This window comes from Euleptes europaea, chromosome 18 (genome assembly GCF_029931775.1).
Source record: "Euleptes europaea isolate rEulEur1 chromosome 18, rEulEur1.hap1, whole genome shotgun sequence".
NCBI lineage: Eukaryota > Metazoa > Chordata > Lepidosauria > Squamata > Sphaerodactylidae > Euleptes > Euleptes europaea.
In genome coordinates this window covers 33,663,625-33,677,596 of record NC_079329.1, presented here as the reverse complement: position 1 = coordinate 33,677,596, position 13,972 = coordinate 33,663,625, and the positions used below count along the sequence as shown (strand labels likewise).

Sequence of the window (13,972 nt, the reverse complement as noted above, 5' to 3'; positions counted from 1 at the left end):
AACCAAGGTTTCAGTCTACAGTTATCCTCCTCCTCCTTCTTTATGGAAGAAAAAAACTCACTACCACATTCTAGGTGCCGTACAGAAATAAAGTCACAAGCCTGCTCTCAGTCACCCTGCAGTTATGCTGGTTTGGATACAAGCTGAAGCCATCATTAAGAGTGACCAAGGAAGAAAGGGAGGGAGTATAAGGGCAGAATTTAGGGATGACAGCACTGTGCAGCAGCACAGTTTGGCAACTGCTCGGATATGGGACGGGTGGGACAAATAAAACCATAAGTTGCAAGCCCACATAAAAGGAACAAGTCTACTCTCATGGATGACTGTGGATTCTGCCAGCAGGGGAAAGACACAAGAACATAAGAAAGGCCATGCTGGGTCAGACCAAGATTCATCAGGTCCAGCTGTCTGTTCACACCGTGGCCAACCAGGTGCCTCTAGGAAGCCCACAAACAAGACAACTGCAGCAGCATTATCATGCCTGTGTTCCACAGCATCTAATATAACAGGCATGCTCCTCTGATCCTGGAGAGAATAGGTATGCATCATGACTAGTATCCATTTTTACTAGCAGCCATGAATAGCCCTCTCCTCCATGAACATGTCCACTCCCTTCTTAAAGCCTTCCAAGTTGGCAGCCATCACCACATCCTGGAGCAGGGAGTTCCACAATTTAACTATGCGTTGTGTGAAGAAATACTTCCTTTTATCTGTTTTGAATCTCTCACCTTCCAGCTTCAGCAGATGATCCCGTGTTCTAGTATTATGAGAGAGAAAAGCTTCTCCCTGTCCACTGTCTTCATACCATGCATAAATTTATAGACCTCTATCACATATCCCTCTGCATTTCTTTTGAAATACAGGATATGCCTAGCTCACAGGGTTGAAGCTTGAAAATGTGACGATAAAAGTTTTACAAGGGAAGGAAAAGAAACAGAAGTTTCCAAAACTTTTCATTCACCTTTCTGCCTCCCCCTCAACCCCCCAACCCCCACGAGGGTTATGATAAACATTTGAGAGGCAGCTCAACAGAGAAAGAAGAGGATTTGGTTTCAGGGGTTCCAAATGGGATTGCCACTGGGTCTTTGCACACAGGTTCCACCTGCCCCACAAACCTGTGGATAGTTCATGGTCTCCATGGTGCTGTCATATGCTGAGCGAAGAGATGCAAAGTTGATCAACACATCCACTTCCGGGTGCTTCCTCATGGCATCCGCCATGTTCTTGAAGACGGGGATGAGGATCTCTTTGTGGCCCCAGTAGAACTTCTGTTTGTGGTCACCACTAGGAGTAAAACAATCCAAATGTATTTCTTTGTGCCAGAGAGACATGGACATCCATATGAGAACAGCAGGGACCCTAAGTCCATGTTTATAATTTAAACTTCTGGTGCAACAGCATGCAGCAGATAGAAGTGTACTTATTTGCTTGGTCTACACACTTGTACCCTGCCCGACAGTCAGAACATTGTCGAAGGCTTTCACGGTCAGAGTTCATTGGTTCTTGTAGGCTATCCGGGCTGTGTGACCGTGGTCTTGGTATTTTCTTTCCTGACGTTTCACCCGCAGCTGTGGCAGGCATCTTCAGAGGAGTAACACTGAAGGTGAAGAGACAGTGAAGAGAGACACTGTCCTTCAGTGTTACTCCTCTGAAGATGCCTGCCACAGCTGCAGGTGAAATGTCAGGAAAGAAAATACCAAGGCCATGGTCACACAGCCTGGATAGCCTACAAGAACCAGTCAGAGCATTGTTCTCAGTTTGAAACTGGTTCCTTTTCCTGACCTTGTTTAGGCCTACGTCTTCCTGAGGTGGTATACCTTGTTCCTAGATTGTATCACTTCACACTGTAAGAGCTGACTCGTATGATTGAATGCTTCTCCATTAAAAAATCCCAGTAAACAGAAAGCTAGCTTGCCAGTGAAAATAGCAGTAGAACCCACAGTTTTCTATGGGTTCACACACCTTGAATAATGCGCTTTAGTGATCATTTGCAACTGGAGTTGCTCGAGTGGAACAGCAAAATCTACTTGTGAATGGCTGCTAAAATGCACTGAAAATGCACTGAAAGGGCATTATCCAATGTCTGTGAAAGCAGCCTCAGTCTACGAATGGTTTTGTGCAGAAGACCATTCAGTTATGGGAGCCCCTCCCAGCAGTCTAAAGTGGTACAGCCCAGACACAAATTTGCCACTTCAGAAAAAACTCCACCTTAAGTGGGTATGCTTTTGCTGGCTATGAAGGAACAGCAAAATGAAGAAGACTTGGTTTTTATATGCCAATTTTCTCTACCTTTTAAGGAGGATCAAACCAGCTTACAATTTCCTTCCTTTCCTCTCCCCACCACAGGCACCTTGTGAGGTAGGTGGGGCTGAGAGAGCTCTAAGAAAACTGTGACTAGCCCAAGGTCACCCAGCTGGCTTCATGTGGAGGAGTGGGGAAACAACCCAGTTCTCCAGATTAGAGTCCACCGTTCCTAACCACTACACCACAGGAGGGCCATAAAATACCACCCTGGGATAAGGGGACAATATTAGGGGGCAGCTGGCTGCTAAGCCTGTGGGAAGTCAATTTGGACATCATGCAAAATCATGGTTTATTTCAAATATCATTTAGCTTGGGAAAGCAGGATTTGACTCACAGACATGCAAAATCATGGCTTATTTTAAATATCATTTAGCTTGGGAAAGCAGGATTAGGCTCACAGATAATCATCCTGGTTTGTGTTGCCAAATGCTGATTTAATTGCCTGCTCTCTGTAGCCAGGGAGAGCTTCTCTAGGGAATAAGCCAGGATGCCTGCATTCAGAAACTGTACTAATAATTTTTAATAAGGCAGCTTCAGGTGTGGGTATAATGGATCCTAACTAAACGATAGCTAGCTGACAATTCAGACAATTACCCTAACCATAGCTAGTTTAAGTAAACCATAGTTTTTTTTCCTGATTTCTGAACTCAGCCAGTGTTGGGCCAGGATAAATAAGCCACATGGATAAATAGAATGAGATGCTGCTAGGCCCAGGAGATCTTGCTCGTGGTTTCTGGCTCGATTGCTGCACGCCAGAGGGGTAGTTGTGTTAAGTCAACTGTAGCAAAACAAAACTGAAGTCCAGTGGCACCTTATATTTATTCCAGCATGAGCTTTTGAGAGTTAGAGTTCACTTCTTCAGATGCAATGGAAAGAAAGAAAATCACTTCCCTCATATTTATTAAAAAAAATAAACAGAAGCGGAGGGTAGGGAAGGGGAGGAGTTGAGCAAAAAGGCCTGGCGTCATACAGCAGGTGTGATTCTCTATGACGGACTTGAACAGGATCCCATGAACGTACGTGAACGGGTAGACCATGGCAGCTACCGAAGGCTCGTCTCTGGAGCAGGTGTAGTCAAAGTCCAGCATCCCCTGCACGGCCCGGGTCTGCATCCCCCATACAATTGCTTTGGTGTGACGGCTGAACAAGGTTGTGGCTTTACCTGCACAGGGGAAAGAACCCCGCCCGTCCAGGGTCAGACATTCAACACACAATGACGATGAAACACACTGACGCACGCACAGCTACGAGTCATCCCCACCCTAGCACCTTTCTCTGAGTTACAAGAAGGAGCCGACAGACCGGCCAAAGTGAAACCAAAGTGCTGGATATGAAGCATCCGAAAGACAAGATTTCATTCTCTCATCCCTTGGCCACGGCGGGAGTCCTGGCAACCCTACGTGTTGAAGAACCACATGTGGCTCTGAGCAGCAGTGAGAGAAAAAGAAAATGCTGGCATTGTGTACACCATGAAGTCACTTCTGGGGGGGAAGTGATGCCACCTCGATGTAGTTGCCTAGAGCATGCACAGTGTCAGAGCCTTCCATGTCCCTGCCCCCCAAAAGCTTTCAGTGAAATCTTTATCATTCTTACATCACACTGGCTGTCACCATACTATAAAAAATCCACCACCACACACCACAAACACGTGGAAACCTCCACAGAATAACCATCCCTTTCATTAGAGGGAGATATGCAGAGTGTGACATGTAGGGTTTCCAGCTCCGGGTTGTGAAATACCTGGAGATTTTTGGGGCGGAGCCTGAGGAGGGCAAGGTTTGGGGAGGGGAAGGACTTCAATGCCATAGAGTCCAATTGCCAAAGCGGCCATTTTCTCCAGGTGATCTGATCTCTATCGGCTGGAGATCAGTTGTAACAGCAGGAGATCTCCAGCTAGTACCTGGAGGTTGGCAACCCTAGTGACATGGCACCAGTCACGGGGAAATAATTTACTTTTTTGTTATTCCTTTGGGTAAAATTACAGCTCCAGATCTATAAGGAGATCAAGGAACAAAGAATGTTTTGTCTTACTCTCTAAATTCTAATGGAAAATACATTTCCAAGAAAATACTTTAGATAGGTTAATTTCACTTTACTGACCTTTCCCCCCAACCAAATATTTCACTTCTTTCTATTGGCTACTGAAGCACACAACATCTTTCAAGCTGTGCTGACAAAAAGGGCAATTTTGGTCCCGCCTCATCCCTTCTACAGGTTCCCAACCTATATAGCTATTAGACCACATGGATGCCACAAATGCTCTGGGGATCAGAAGAGAGCGGCACATGGGAAAGATCTGCAATCCTCTTGCCTGCAGATTGCAGGATTCAACCCATAGGTTTGATCAATAATCCACTACAGCCAGCTGGAGAAGTTTCGCCACTGCAAGCAGCCGTGCCACACAATCCAACGGGCACCCCCTAGCTCCCTTTGAAGCATCACCAAAGATGTTGGAAGACCTTATGGGCAGCAGGGATCTCCACGGTGTTCCTAGGAGGCTGCTTATGAGACACAGGAAGGCAGGCCCTACACTGCAGGGGATCACATTGACTGAGGATTGCTTCCTTGAGGTCTTGGTTAGAAAAGCAACTGCTCCACTTCCAGCGCATTTCCCAAGGAGGTCACCCTGCTGAGACTTTCCCCCTACCCAGCTCCATTATGCTGAGCAACCTCATAAAAACACAGCTCAAGACACACATCATGCCAATAGGAAGCTTCTAGAAAACAACAATCTACCACAAAATACTGGTGAGGTAGGGAAAAGCACAGCTCTTGTTTTTTAACCAAAAACTAAACTCAGAAGGCCAAAAGAACAGAGAAAGAAGCCAAGCGACAGAATTGGTATTTTTCTGTCCAGAAAGCAAAATGCAGGAATTCTAAGATGCTCTTCCACTAAGAAGCTCAGGGCAGAGTCCGTGAGGTTGATCCAACCATTTTCATGGTCACAAAAAGTCTGTGTGGTAGCTGCAACCCAGAGACTCAGTCCAAGGCCATCCAGTGAGATTTGCAGCCTAAGCAGGGATGTGAATTCAGGTCTGTACTCAAAGTTGCACTGCTTACTACACCACTTGCAGATTTATTTTGGCAAGATTCAGTCAATGGAATGGCTTATCCTGTAGGAAAAGCTGCCTTTCTAGGGGGCCCTGTTCATTTCGCTAGCTGGAAACTTCTCAAATAGAAATGCCTGATAAGCATTGCTTACACTACACTCAGGGTGCTTTCACACATGCAGAATAATGCACTTTCAATGCACTTTGACTGTTTGCAACTGGAGTTTGCCATTTTACACAGTAAAATCCAGCTGCAAAGTGCATTATTTGGCATGTGTGAAAGCACCCCCAGTAAGCTATGGATGCCAGTAGGGTCCCTGCCCTACTGTGCTGAAATAATCGAAGTGGCAACTAACACAGTTTAATAGTGACATGCCAATAAGGACTGCACTGAGACTGTACAACTTTGGGAAGAGGGGAGAGATACAGAGATACGGAGGTTGGCTACGGCTATTAAGGGCTCTCAATGTCACGTCTGCATTTACAAAGGAAGTAAACATAGTTGGGGATGAGGCCTTAAAGAACAAAATAGCAAACAAACAAAAAACCCACATCACCAAAAGCAAGAAGGGACAGAGGTCACTCTGACAGCACTGCAAATTTTTGCAAAGAGGATAAAAACAGTGGAAATAAACCCAACAACCACCCTCCAAAATAACCAATTAAGGGGGGGAAAAGAATTGGACAAGCAACAGTTAGCCAGGCTGGACACGTTGAGCTAGTGGCGGGATCCTACCTTGAACAGGTCTTGAAGATACTGATGCATCTGTTAAAGAGAGAATCACCATTGCAAGAAATCCAACATGATTGTCCACCCTGGGTTCTAGACCACATTACGATCAGGGAGATCAGAGCAGCTGTGTCCTCGGCTTACTATGAAAGCCACTGGATCTCAGGAACCCTGGGGCTTGGTGGGATCTCCTCAACAGGAAAAGCAGTTGCGTTGGGCAAGGGGTCCAGAAGACAGGTGGCACACTTTGACTCAGCTTCCTCTCAGAACACTCCCCCCCCCCGCCACCCCTCCCATGTATAAAGTTTGAGGAAAGCAGAGGATCCTGCAGCGGGCATAGCTAGAGGAGTTTTTCTCCAGGCAGCGGAGACCTGGCACTGCTGCCAATGGAATGGCTATGCTCAAAATGAAAACTGCAAAGCCTGCCCCTGTTCACACCCCTTGCACAAGCAATGTAGGGCCACACAGATGCTGTGGTGTGTGCAGAGAGCCAGTGTGGTATAGTGGTTAAGAGCGGTTGTTTGGAGTGGTGGACTCTATTCTGGAGGACCGGGTTTAATTCCCTAATCCTTCACATGAGCGGCGGAGGCTAATCTGGTGAACTGGGTTGGTTTCCCCACTCCTCCACATGAGCAGCGGACTCTAACCTGGTGAACCCGGTTTGATTCCCCACTCCTCCACATGAGCGGCAAACACTAATCTGGTGAACCGGGTTGGTTTCCCCACTCCTCCACATGAAGCCAGCTGGGTGACCTTGGGCCAGTCACGGTTCTCTTAGAGCTCTCTCAGCTTCACAGGGTGTCTCTTGTGGGAAGGGGAAGATTGTAAGCTGGTTTGATTCTTCCTTAAGTGGTAGAGAAAGTCGGCATATAAAAACCAACTCTTCTTCTATGTTTGCATGCTGGAAAGATGCCTGGCAGTGGGTTAAAGGGGCTTGGAAGGTGAACTAAGTTCAGAAGGGTGCCCAAGTTGCAAACGTTTTAGAAACACTGCCTCAAATCCACAGCACAGAACACATTTTAGGAGTTTTCATGCAGTGAGGACTGAGCCCAAACTCGCCATGCAATCCTGGGCAGAGTTACTTCAGTCTAAGCCCACAACACAGGCTGAGCACATGCCACAGAAGAACGCACCGCCCCAAAAAAATCTTCTTAAAAATGCAGGGATTGTGTGGCAGATGGCAGGGGTTCCTTGGCAGGCAAGCTGACGAAGAAAGGACTCCCTGAAGACAGGAAGATGGAAATCCATTGAGGGGAAGCGTGAAAGTTGCAGAGAGAAAAGCAAGTGGGAGTGAGTCTCCAGCTTGCAGATCTGCTCTGTATGTTCACATGTATGTTCACATGTATCCTCCCCTCTGACTTAGGAGTTGTTGACAACTTAGGCACTGTATGCATGGTATGGAGAGAGTGGACAGGGAGAAGCTTTTCTCCCTCTCTCATAAAACTAGAAGGCGGGGTTATCTGCTGAAGCTGGAGGGTGAGAGATTCAAAACAAAGGTGAGAGAGGGTGAGAGATTCAAAACAGATAAAGAGATTCAAAACAGATCCATCCATTTCTTCACACAATTAGGGTTACCACACTTGTATTTCCAGCAATGTATGAAGAGTTTAAAATATTATAAAAAATACTGTTCGCACTTTCTATGTATTCCCACCAATGTATTAAGAGTTTGAAAACGTTATAAAAAATACTGTTCACACTTTGTTTGGCTCCTTTAACTGTGAAGACGTCTTCCAACCATTTATAAGCCGTGGTATCCAAAAACCCTTTTAAAGCGATGTTTTTTATAACATTTTCAAACTCTTAGTACATCGCTGGGAATACAAAGTGCGGTAACCCCCAATGTGTAGTTAAATTGTGGAACTCCCTGCCCCAGGATGTAGTGATGGCTTCCAACTTGGAAGGCTTTAAGAGGGGAAGGGACATGTTCATGGAGGAAAGGGTTATTCATGTCTACTAGTAAAAATGGATACTAGTCATGATGCATCCCTATTCTCTCCAGGATCAGAGAAGCATGCCTATTATATTAGGTCCTGCCTGCAAACTTTTCTTGCCCTGCACTTCCCCAGTGGGACTCCCCCGAAAAAGAAACGTACATCCTGGTGCTATTGGTTCAAGATAGCAGAGAAAGAGGAGGACACAGCTTGACGGAGCGTTGCAAATTCTTTAGGCTCCTTTATTATTTAACGTGACCCTCCCTCTCCTGTGACTTAAAGCCCTGCTTCCTGTGACCTAAAGCCCTGGGAGGGGCAGTGGCTCAGTGGTAGAGCATCTGCTTGGCCTGCAGAAGGTCCCAGGTTCAATCCCCGGCATCTCCAGTTAAAGGGACTAGGCAGGTAGGTGATGTGAAAGACCCCTGCCTGAGACCCTGGAGAGCCGCTGCCGGTCAGAGTAGACAATACTGACTTTAATGGACCAAGGGTCTGATTCAGAAGAAGGCAGCTCCATGTGTTCATGTGTTCTTAATCTTATCCATCCATCGTCTTTTAAACATCCTTTGGAAACAGTCTTTACATTCCTGCTTCACCCCATCCCACCCACCCCAGCCAATACTCAATCCAGCCTTCCCTCCCCTCTCCTCCCCCAAATGGTACAATTCCTCTCTTAGTCCACCAGAAGGAATATAGATCGTACATAAAAAGGTGGGATCCAGGGATCAGAATGTAGCAGCAGCAAAGCACAAGGAAGAACCTTAAGTTGTGGGAAAGCAGCAAGGTGAAAGCAAGGCCCTGAATCGAACCAGGCACTTACCTGAAGGGGCCGCCTGCTTGGCTTTCTTGGCTGGAGCCAGCTCTTCAGGTCTGCACTCGGAAAAAGACGCTGTCCTGCTTGGTGCCGGAGTCTGAAAGAGAGCAGAGAATGGGGTCAACTTTTGCAAGAAGGTCTGGCGGATTTTTGCCTCCATCAAAAACGGCAGAAATTTTGAGCAAATTCTGTACATTTGGGAGGAACTTTACAGAGTATTTTGTCTGTAATTTGCAAACCTTATATCCTATGTGCTAGATGTAAATCAATACCACCAATCATAGGTCTTTCAGAATGGTAATTTGCTCACACAAATATCTGGTGCAAAAAAGTTTTTCCCCAGATGTGTTGTAACATTAACAACTGATTGACTCTTTCTCTCTTATATAGTGTTTTAATCCATTTTATTGTGCGCACCTAATAAGTATATTACTTTATAAGAATTTTTAGTTTCCAGCTCAACCCTTAGGTTCCATTTAGGAGGAAATGCCTTGGTAGTGTTCTGGGTTCCCAAACAAGGTTGTAAACATACCTGGGACTGAGACACACATGCACAAAATCAAGCATTCTGCAACCGATATAGGATTATGCCCAATTTTACCTATATTTGTTTATTTCTGCTCTGCTTCTGCTAGTCCTCTGAGGTGCAAAAGCTATTTATGTCCAGGAACATCTTTGGCTTCCAGGGCAATCACAGGATTCCCGTTAGGATTCTCATACCCTCGTCTTCTCCCCAACACGCTAATGGTCTTTTATATGGGGAGACATTCGGGTACGGAAGTCCTCACCTGCAGAGTGAAGTAGTACATCGCAGCAGACACAGCCTTACAACCAAAATTGTACAGACCTGCACCAGAGACCTACCGAGGAGCTGCCACTGGCATTAAGGAGGAAGTTTGCCGTGTGAGCCGCAGCGGGAGGCTGATTTGGGATGGGCCGGTGCCCCAGTGCCATGCCGACAATGGCAGTCATGTGGGTTTCTGTGCCAAAGACGTGGATTGGGATGCCGGTTGTTTTTCCTAAATGCAAATTGAATGGAAGCAGATTAGGTGGCACCTGTGAAAGCTCACGCTGGAGAGCTGGCAGGGGAAAGATCCCATGCGGCACTGGCACACAATGATGACATCATTAGTTAGCTCTGAAAGACTGCTGGGAACAGGCATTTTAAAATTATTTGTTTTACATCTGTGGTCCCTCATTGCAACTTGGGGCTGCTTGCAGGATCCCAGGAGTATGTGCCATGAGCAGGGGAGAAGAAGAAGGGGGGGCTGAGAGAGTGTGACTTGCCCAAGGTCATCCAGCTGGCTTCATGTGTAGGAGTGGATAAACCAACCCGGTTTACCAGATTAGCCTCCACCGCTCATGTGGAGGAATGGGGAATCAAACCCGGTTCTCCACCGCTCCAAACCACTACACCATGTTGGGAGCACAGTTGGCTGCTGGCTTGCAGGCTGGATAACAGGTCTTAAAGGGCCAGCCCCGGCCAGCAGGCTGCATGTTTGATACCCCTGCTCTAACCATTACACTATGCTTGCTCTCTCTCTCTCACTGTAGGGCAAATGAAGGGGGAAGCCCGCCCAGACATTAATGCCCTGGCTTAAACAACAGCAACAGATACTTTGGGTCCTTCGCTTGCCAGAGGAACAACTCACTTAGAGCAATGGTTGACGCTGGTGGACAGAACTCAAAGGTGCTCACCAGATGCCCGAGTTCCTATGCAGAGTGACCTATGCACAGGGGTGGTGTGTGTGTGTCCTTTACTTTAAAACCATGCTGGTGGTCTGAGGGGAAATCCTGAGTGCCAGAGTAAACCCTACCCTGCCCATACTTTAATGAAGCCAAACACTTAGGTTAACAGAGGATTTAAAAAAAGGCAATACACAGGAGCAAAGCCAATGGAGATTAAAAACGATGAAAACAGCCCTGCAGAATCTCCTTACCTACTTCCCCCATGACACGCAGGCCTTCCTGGTAGTTGGGCCCCCCTCTTCTGACGAAGATCCGCACCTCATGCTCTTTCAGGGGGCCCTGGTAGTCCTTAATGGCTCTAACAATTCCCTGTAAGAAGATGGGGGAGGGGGAGGAAATCTGTGTCTAATGTGCAAAGCTATTTCTTTCCTACAATAATATTTCAGGGTTTTTTTCCTTTCAGAAAGTGGAATCTAAGAATGGCAAAATGGCATGTTTTCAGCTCATAACTGTCTGCACTACATGTGTTAATTGAATTTATGGCTTCATTGTCTCATATTACCTATGTGTCCTATCGGATAAATACTTCATTTCCAATGATAGCTACAGTCACAGTCCGAAGACAGATATCAAAACAGCATACTAGCAGGCAGATCTCACTGTTGTGGTTCTGTGTTATATTATCAACACTTTTGCTTTTTGTGTTTGCTCATTATTTGTATACTGTAATATATGTTTTGCAATTTATTTGAACTTTTGTTGTTACTACTATTTTGTGAAATTTTGGAGCAGCTACAAGTTATTAGATAAATGGCTTGTAGCCTCTGGTGCTTTGCACATTTTTTTTCTGACTCAACCGTATGCCTCCACTTTCTGGTCCAAAGCAAAACGGCATGTCTCGCACGGCATTAAAAGCCACAATTCCTCTCAGTTTATCAATGGGAATGGCACTCCTTGCTCAATTTTCCAGCGCCTCTCCCTTTTGTCTTGTTCAGTTTTTGAGCCAGGAATATTCAAGGTCCCAGCTAGCACTGGAGTCTTGGTCAAGAAACCTGCAACCTTTCACTGGCTAGCACTGGCCATGAAATACCCATTTGGCCACCATAAAGCCCTTCCTGGTCAAAGCCAGCACAGGATTGCTACCTCCCTGATGTAGTTAGCCCAGGCACAGATGACCAGCAGCCGATTCAATGCCATTCTGGCCCAAGTGTAAATTCAAACTCATTAGAACATCTCTTCCAAGACTGGCAGTCAGCCAGGACATAGGCGCCATTTCCTGAGGTCATCTTTACCTTAAATGTAGCGGCTACGTTGGTGAAATTAGCAATGCTCCCTCCGATGATCAGGATTTTACCTATTGGGGGAAAAGAAAGAAAGGGGGAAGGAAAGGGAGAAAGGGGCTGCTTTATAAGAGAGAGAATTCATTTATTTGTTTAGCCACAGGCTATTACAAAACGTCCTCATATATATACAGAAAACTTAGCATGATATCAGAAAAATATAAAATTACAATGGTATACAATGCCCTGGTAAAATCAATTACATACACAATCTCTATTAAAACATTATTTGATTTCCTGTGCAGAATTTTTCTTAATAACTTCAAGAGCTCTGATCTTCCTGGCCACAATAGCAAAATGTGACATTCTGAGGGTTACATGAAAATCAGAGTCAGAAAGTAAAAAGATAAATTTATCAAATTCAGAACAAAAAATTACTCCCTTCAGGATTCCATCCAAAAATTTGGCTCTAGGCTCGCTATACAGCGGACATATTAACACATAGTGAAAGATGTCCTCCAATGATGAAGATCCACAGATACATGTGCAATATTCCTTTGGGGTTTTATTATACCGTCGTGTCAGAAGGGCCAATGGCATAGTCTGAAATCTTAGGGAGGGCAGCTTTATAAGGAACAACCTTATAACTTCAGAAACAGCTGAGGGGCAGAAGGACCATTCAATACAGCGGTGGCTCATTTGAGACAGCTGGTTGTCTGGACCAGCCCTGAAACATCCAGATACCCGGGGGAAAGCTCTATCTATGCTTTGCATGAAGTCTGGCAAGTAACCACCTCTAGACTTAGCATGTGCAAGAGGGCAGGCAGGACTGTTCTGACCCCGAGAGTATGCAGCTGTCTCCTCTGCCTCCTTTACCTTCTGGGTGTTTTTCCTGAGTCATGAGGGAGAGGATTGTTTTGGCGTAGTCATAGGTCTGCTGCTCGCTGGGAGCGCCAGAGTATTCGCCATAGTTGGCCAGTTCGTCCACCCCACCAAGGTCGCAGATGGTGTCACTAAGGAGAAAGGGCACAGGTGGTATTAGAAGGCTTAGTTAGGAGAACGGACTATGCTCGTTCATGGAAAGCAGAAGAGGAATGAGGAAGCATTTCAGTCTAGTGCAGGCTGAATAATACAGCAGAGGCAGAGAGAGAGAGATTGATTGGGCCTGAACCATTCTTAACAATCTCGAGCATTTCCCCACAGTGAGCAACACACGTACTCCGTGACATCACAGCTGCTCGGCCAATACCTGAGAGTGGTGGGCTCCAGTGAGAAAGCAAGTTTTGTTTAGATAGGGCTAAAACTTATTTAATACAAGCATGCAACTTTCCACTTGGCACAATACATTCAATTTTCAAACACAAGTATTGTAAGAATTCATACTGCAGTGTTTCATTGCTGAGACAAGTACATTTTTTACCAGCCAACGTATCTGCCAAGAGAAACCGGCAGAACTGCTCAAACACTGCTGACGATGGGGCTAACCTTGTCCCATGGATGCTTGGCCCAGCCTGATCTTGGCCTGGTGTATGGGCTGCACTCTGCTGGAAGACGGAGACCTAGCCACTAACATTCATGTCTAGGCAACCTCTAGAGGAGAGGAGAGGGGGAGGAGAAGGAGGAGGAGGAGAAGAAGAGTTGGTTTTTATATGCCGACTTTCTCTACCACTTAAAGGAGACTCAAACCGGCTTACAATCACCTTCCCTTTCCCTCCGCACTACAGACAGTGAGGTAGGTGGGGCTGAGGTAGGTGGGGCTGAGACAGCTCTAAGAGAGCTGTGACTAGCCCAAGGTCACTCAGCTGGCTTCGTGTGTAGGAGGGGGGAAACAAATCCAGTTCACCAGATTAGCCTCCACAGCTCATGTGGAGTGGGAATCAAACCCAGTTCTCCAGATCATACTCCACCGCTCTTAACCACTATACTACACTGGCTCTCACACTGTCTGTAATGATTCCTGCTTTCAGGCCTGCTTGGGGGGGGGGGCTTTACTTAATTTCTGGGGCCCAAGGCAGCTCAAGGACCCGTTCAGTCAATTTGCATGTCAATTTGTTTTACTTTTAATGTAGTTCCCCACTGCAGCCACTAGGGGCCCATGGAAGTTTGAGCACAGGAAACGGCAGCCACCCTACCTGCTAAAGCAAGCCCTTGCATGAGAGATCAGCTAAGCCAGG

The 13,972-nt window shown here is 46.3% G+C and overlaps 1 protein-coding gene across 1 annotated transcript in view; it reads right to left on the bottom strand.

The window, feature by feature from the left end:
- Positions 1-13,972, bottom strand: part of ACLY (ATP citrate lyase) — an 85,801-nt gene that overhangs the window by 25,733 nt on the left and 46,096 nt on the right. Inside the window, exons 9-15 of the mRNA XM_056863195.1 lie at positions 12,675-12,811; positions 11,811-11,872; positions 10,770-10,887; positions 9,694-9,848; positions 8,836-8,926; positions 3,325-3,466; positions 1,116-1,284 (exon numbers count right to left, since the gene is read on the bottom strand). Of these exons, the coding sequence (XP_056719173.1) occupies positions 1,116-1,284; positions 3,325-3,466; positions 8,836-8,926; positions 9,694-9,848; positions 10,770-10,887; positions 11,811-11,872; positions 12,675-12,811 (874 nt within the window). The remainder of the gene's footprint in view (positions 1-1,115; positions 1,285-3,324; positions 3,467-8,835; positions 8,927-9,693; positions 9,849-10,769; positions 10,888-11,810; positions 11,873-12,674; positions 12,812-13,972) is intronic.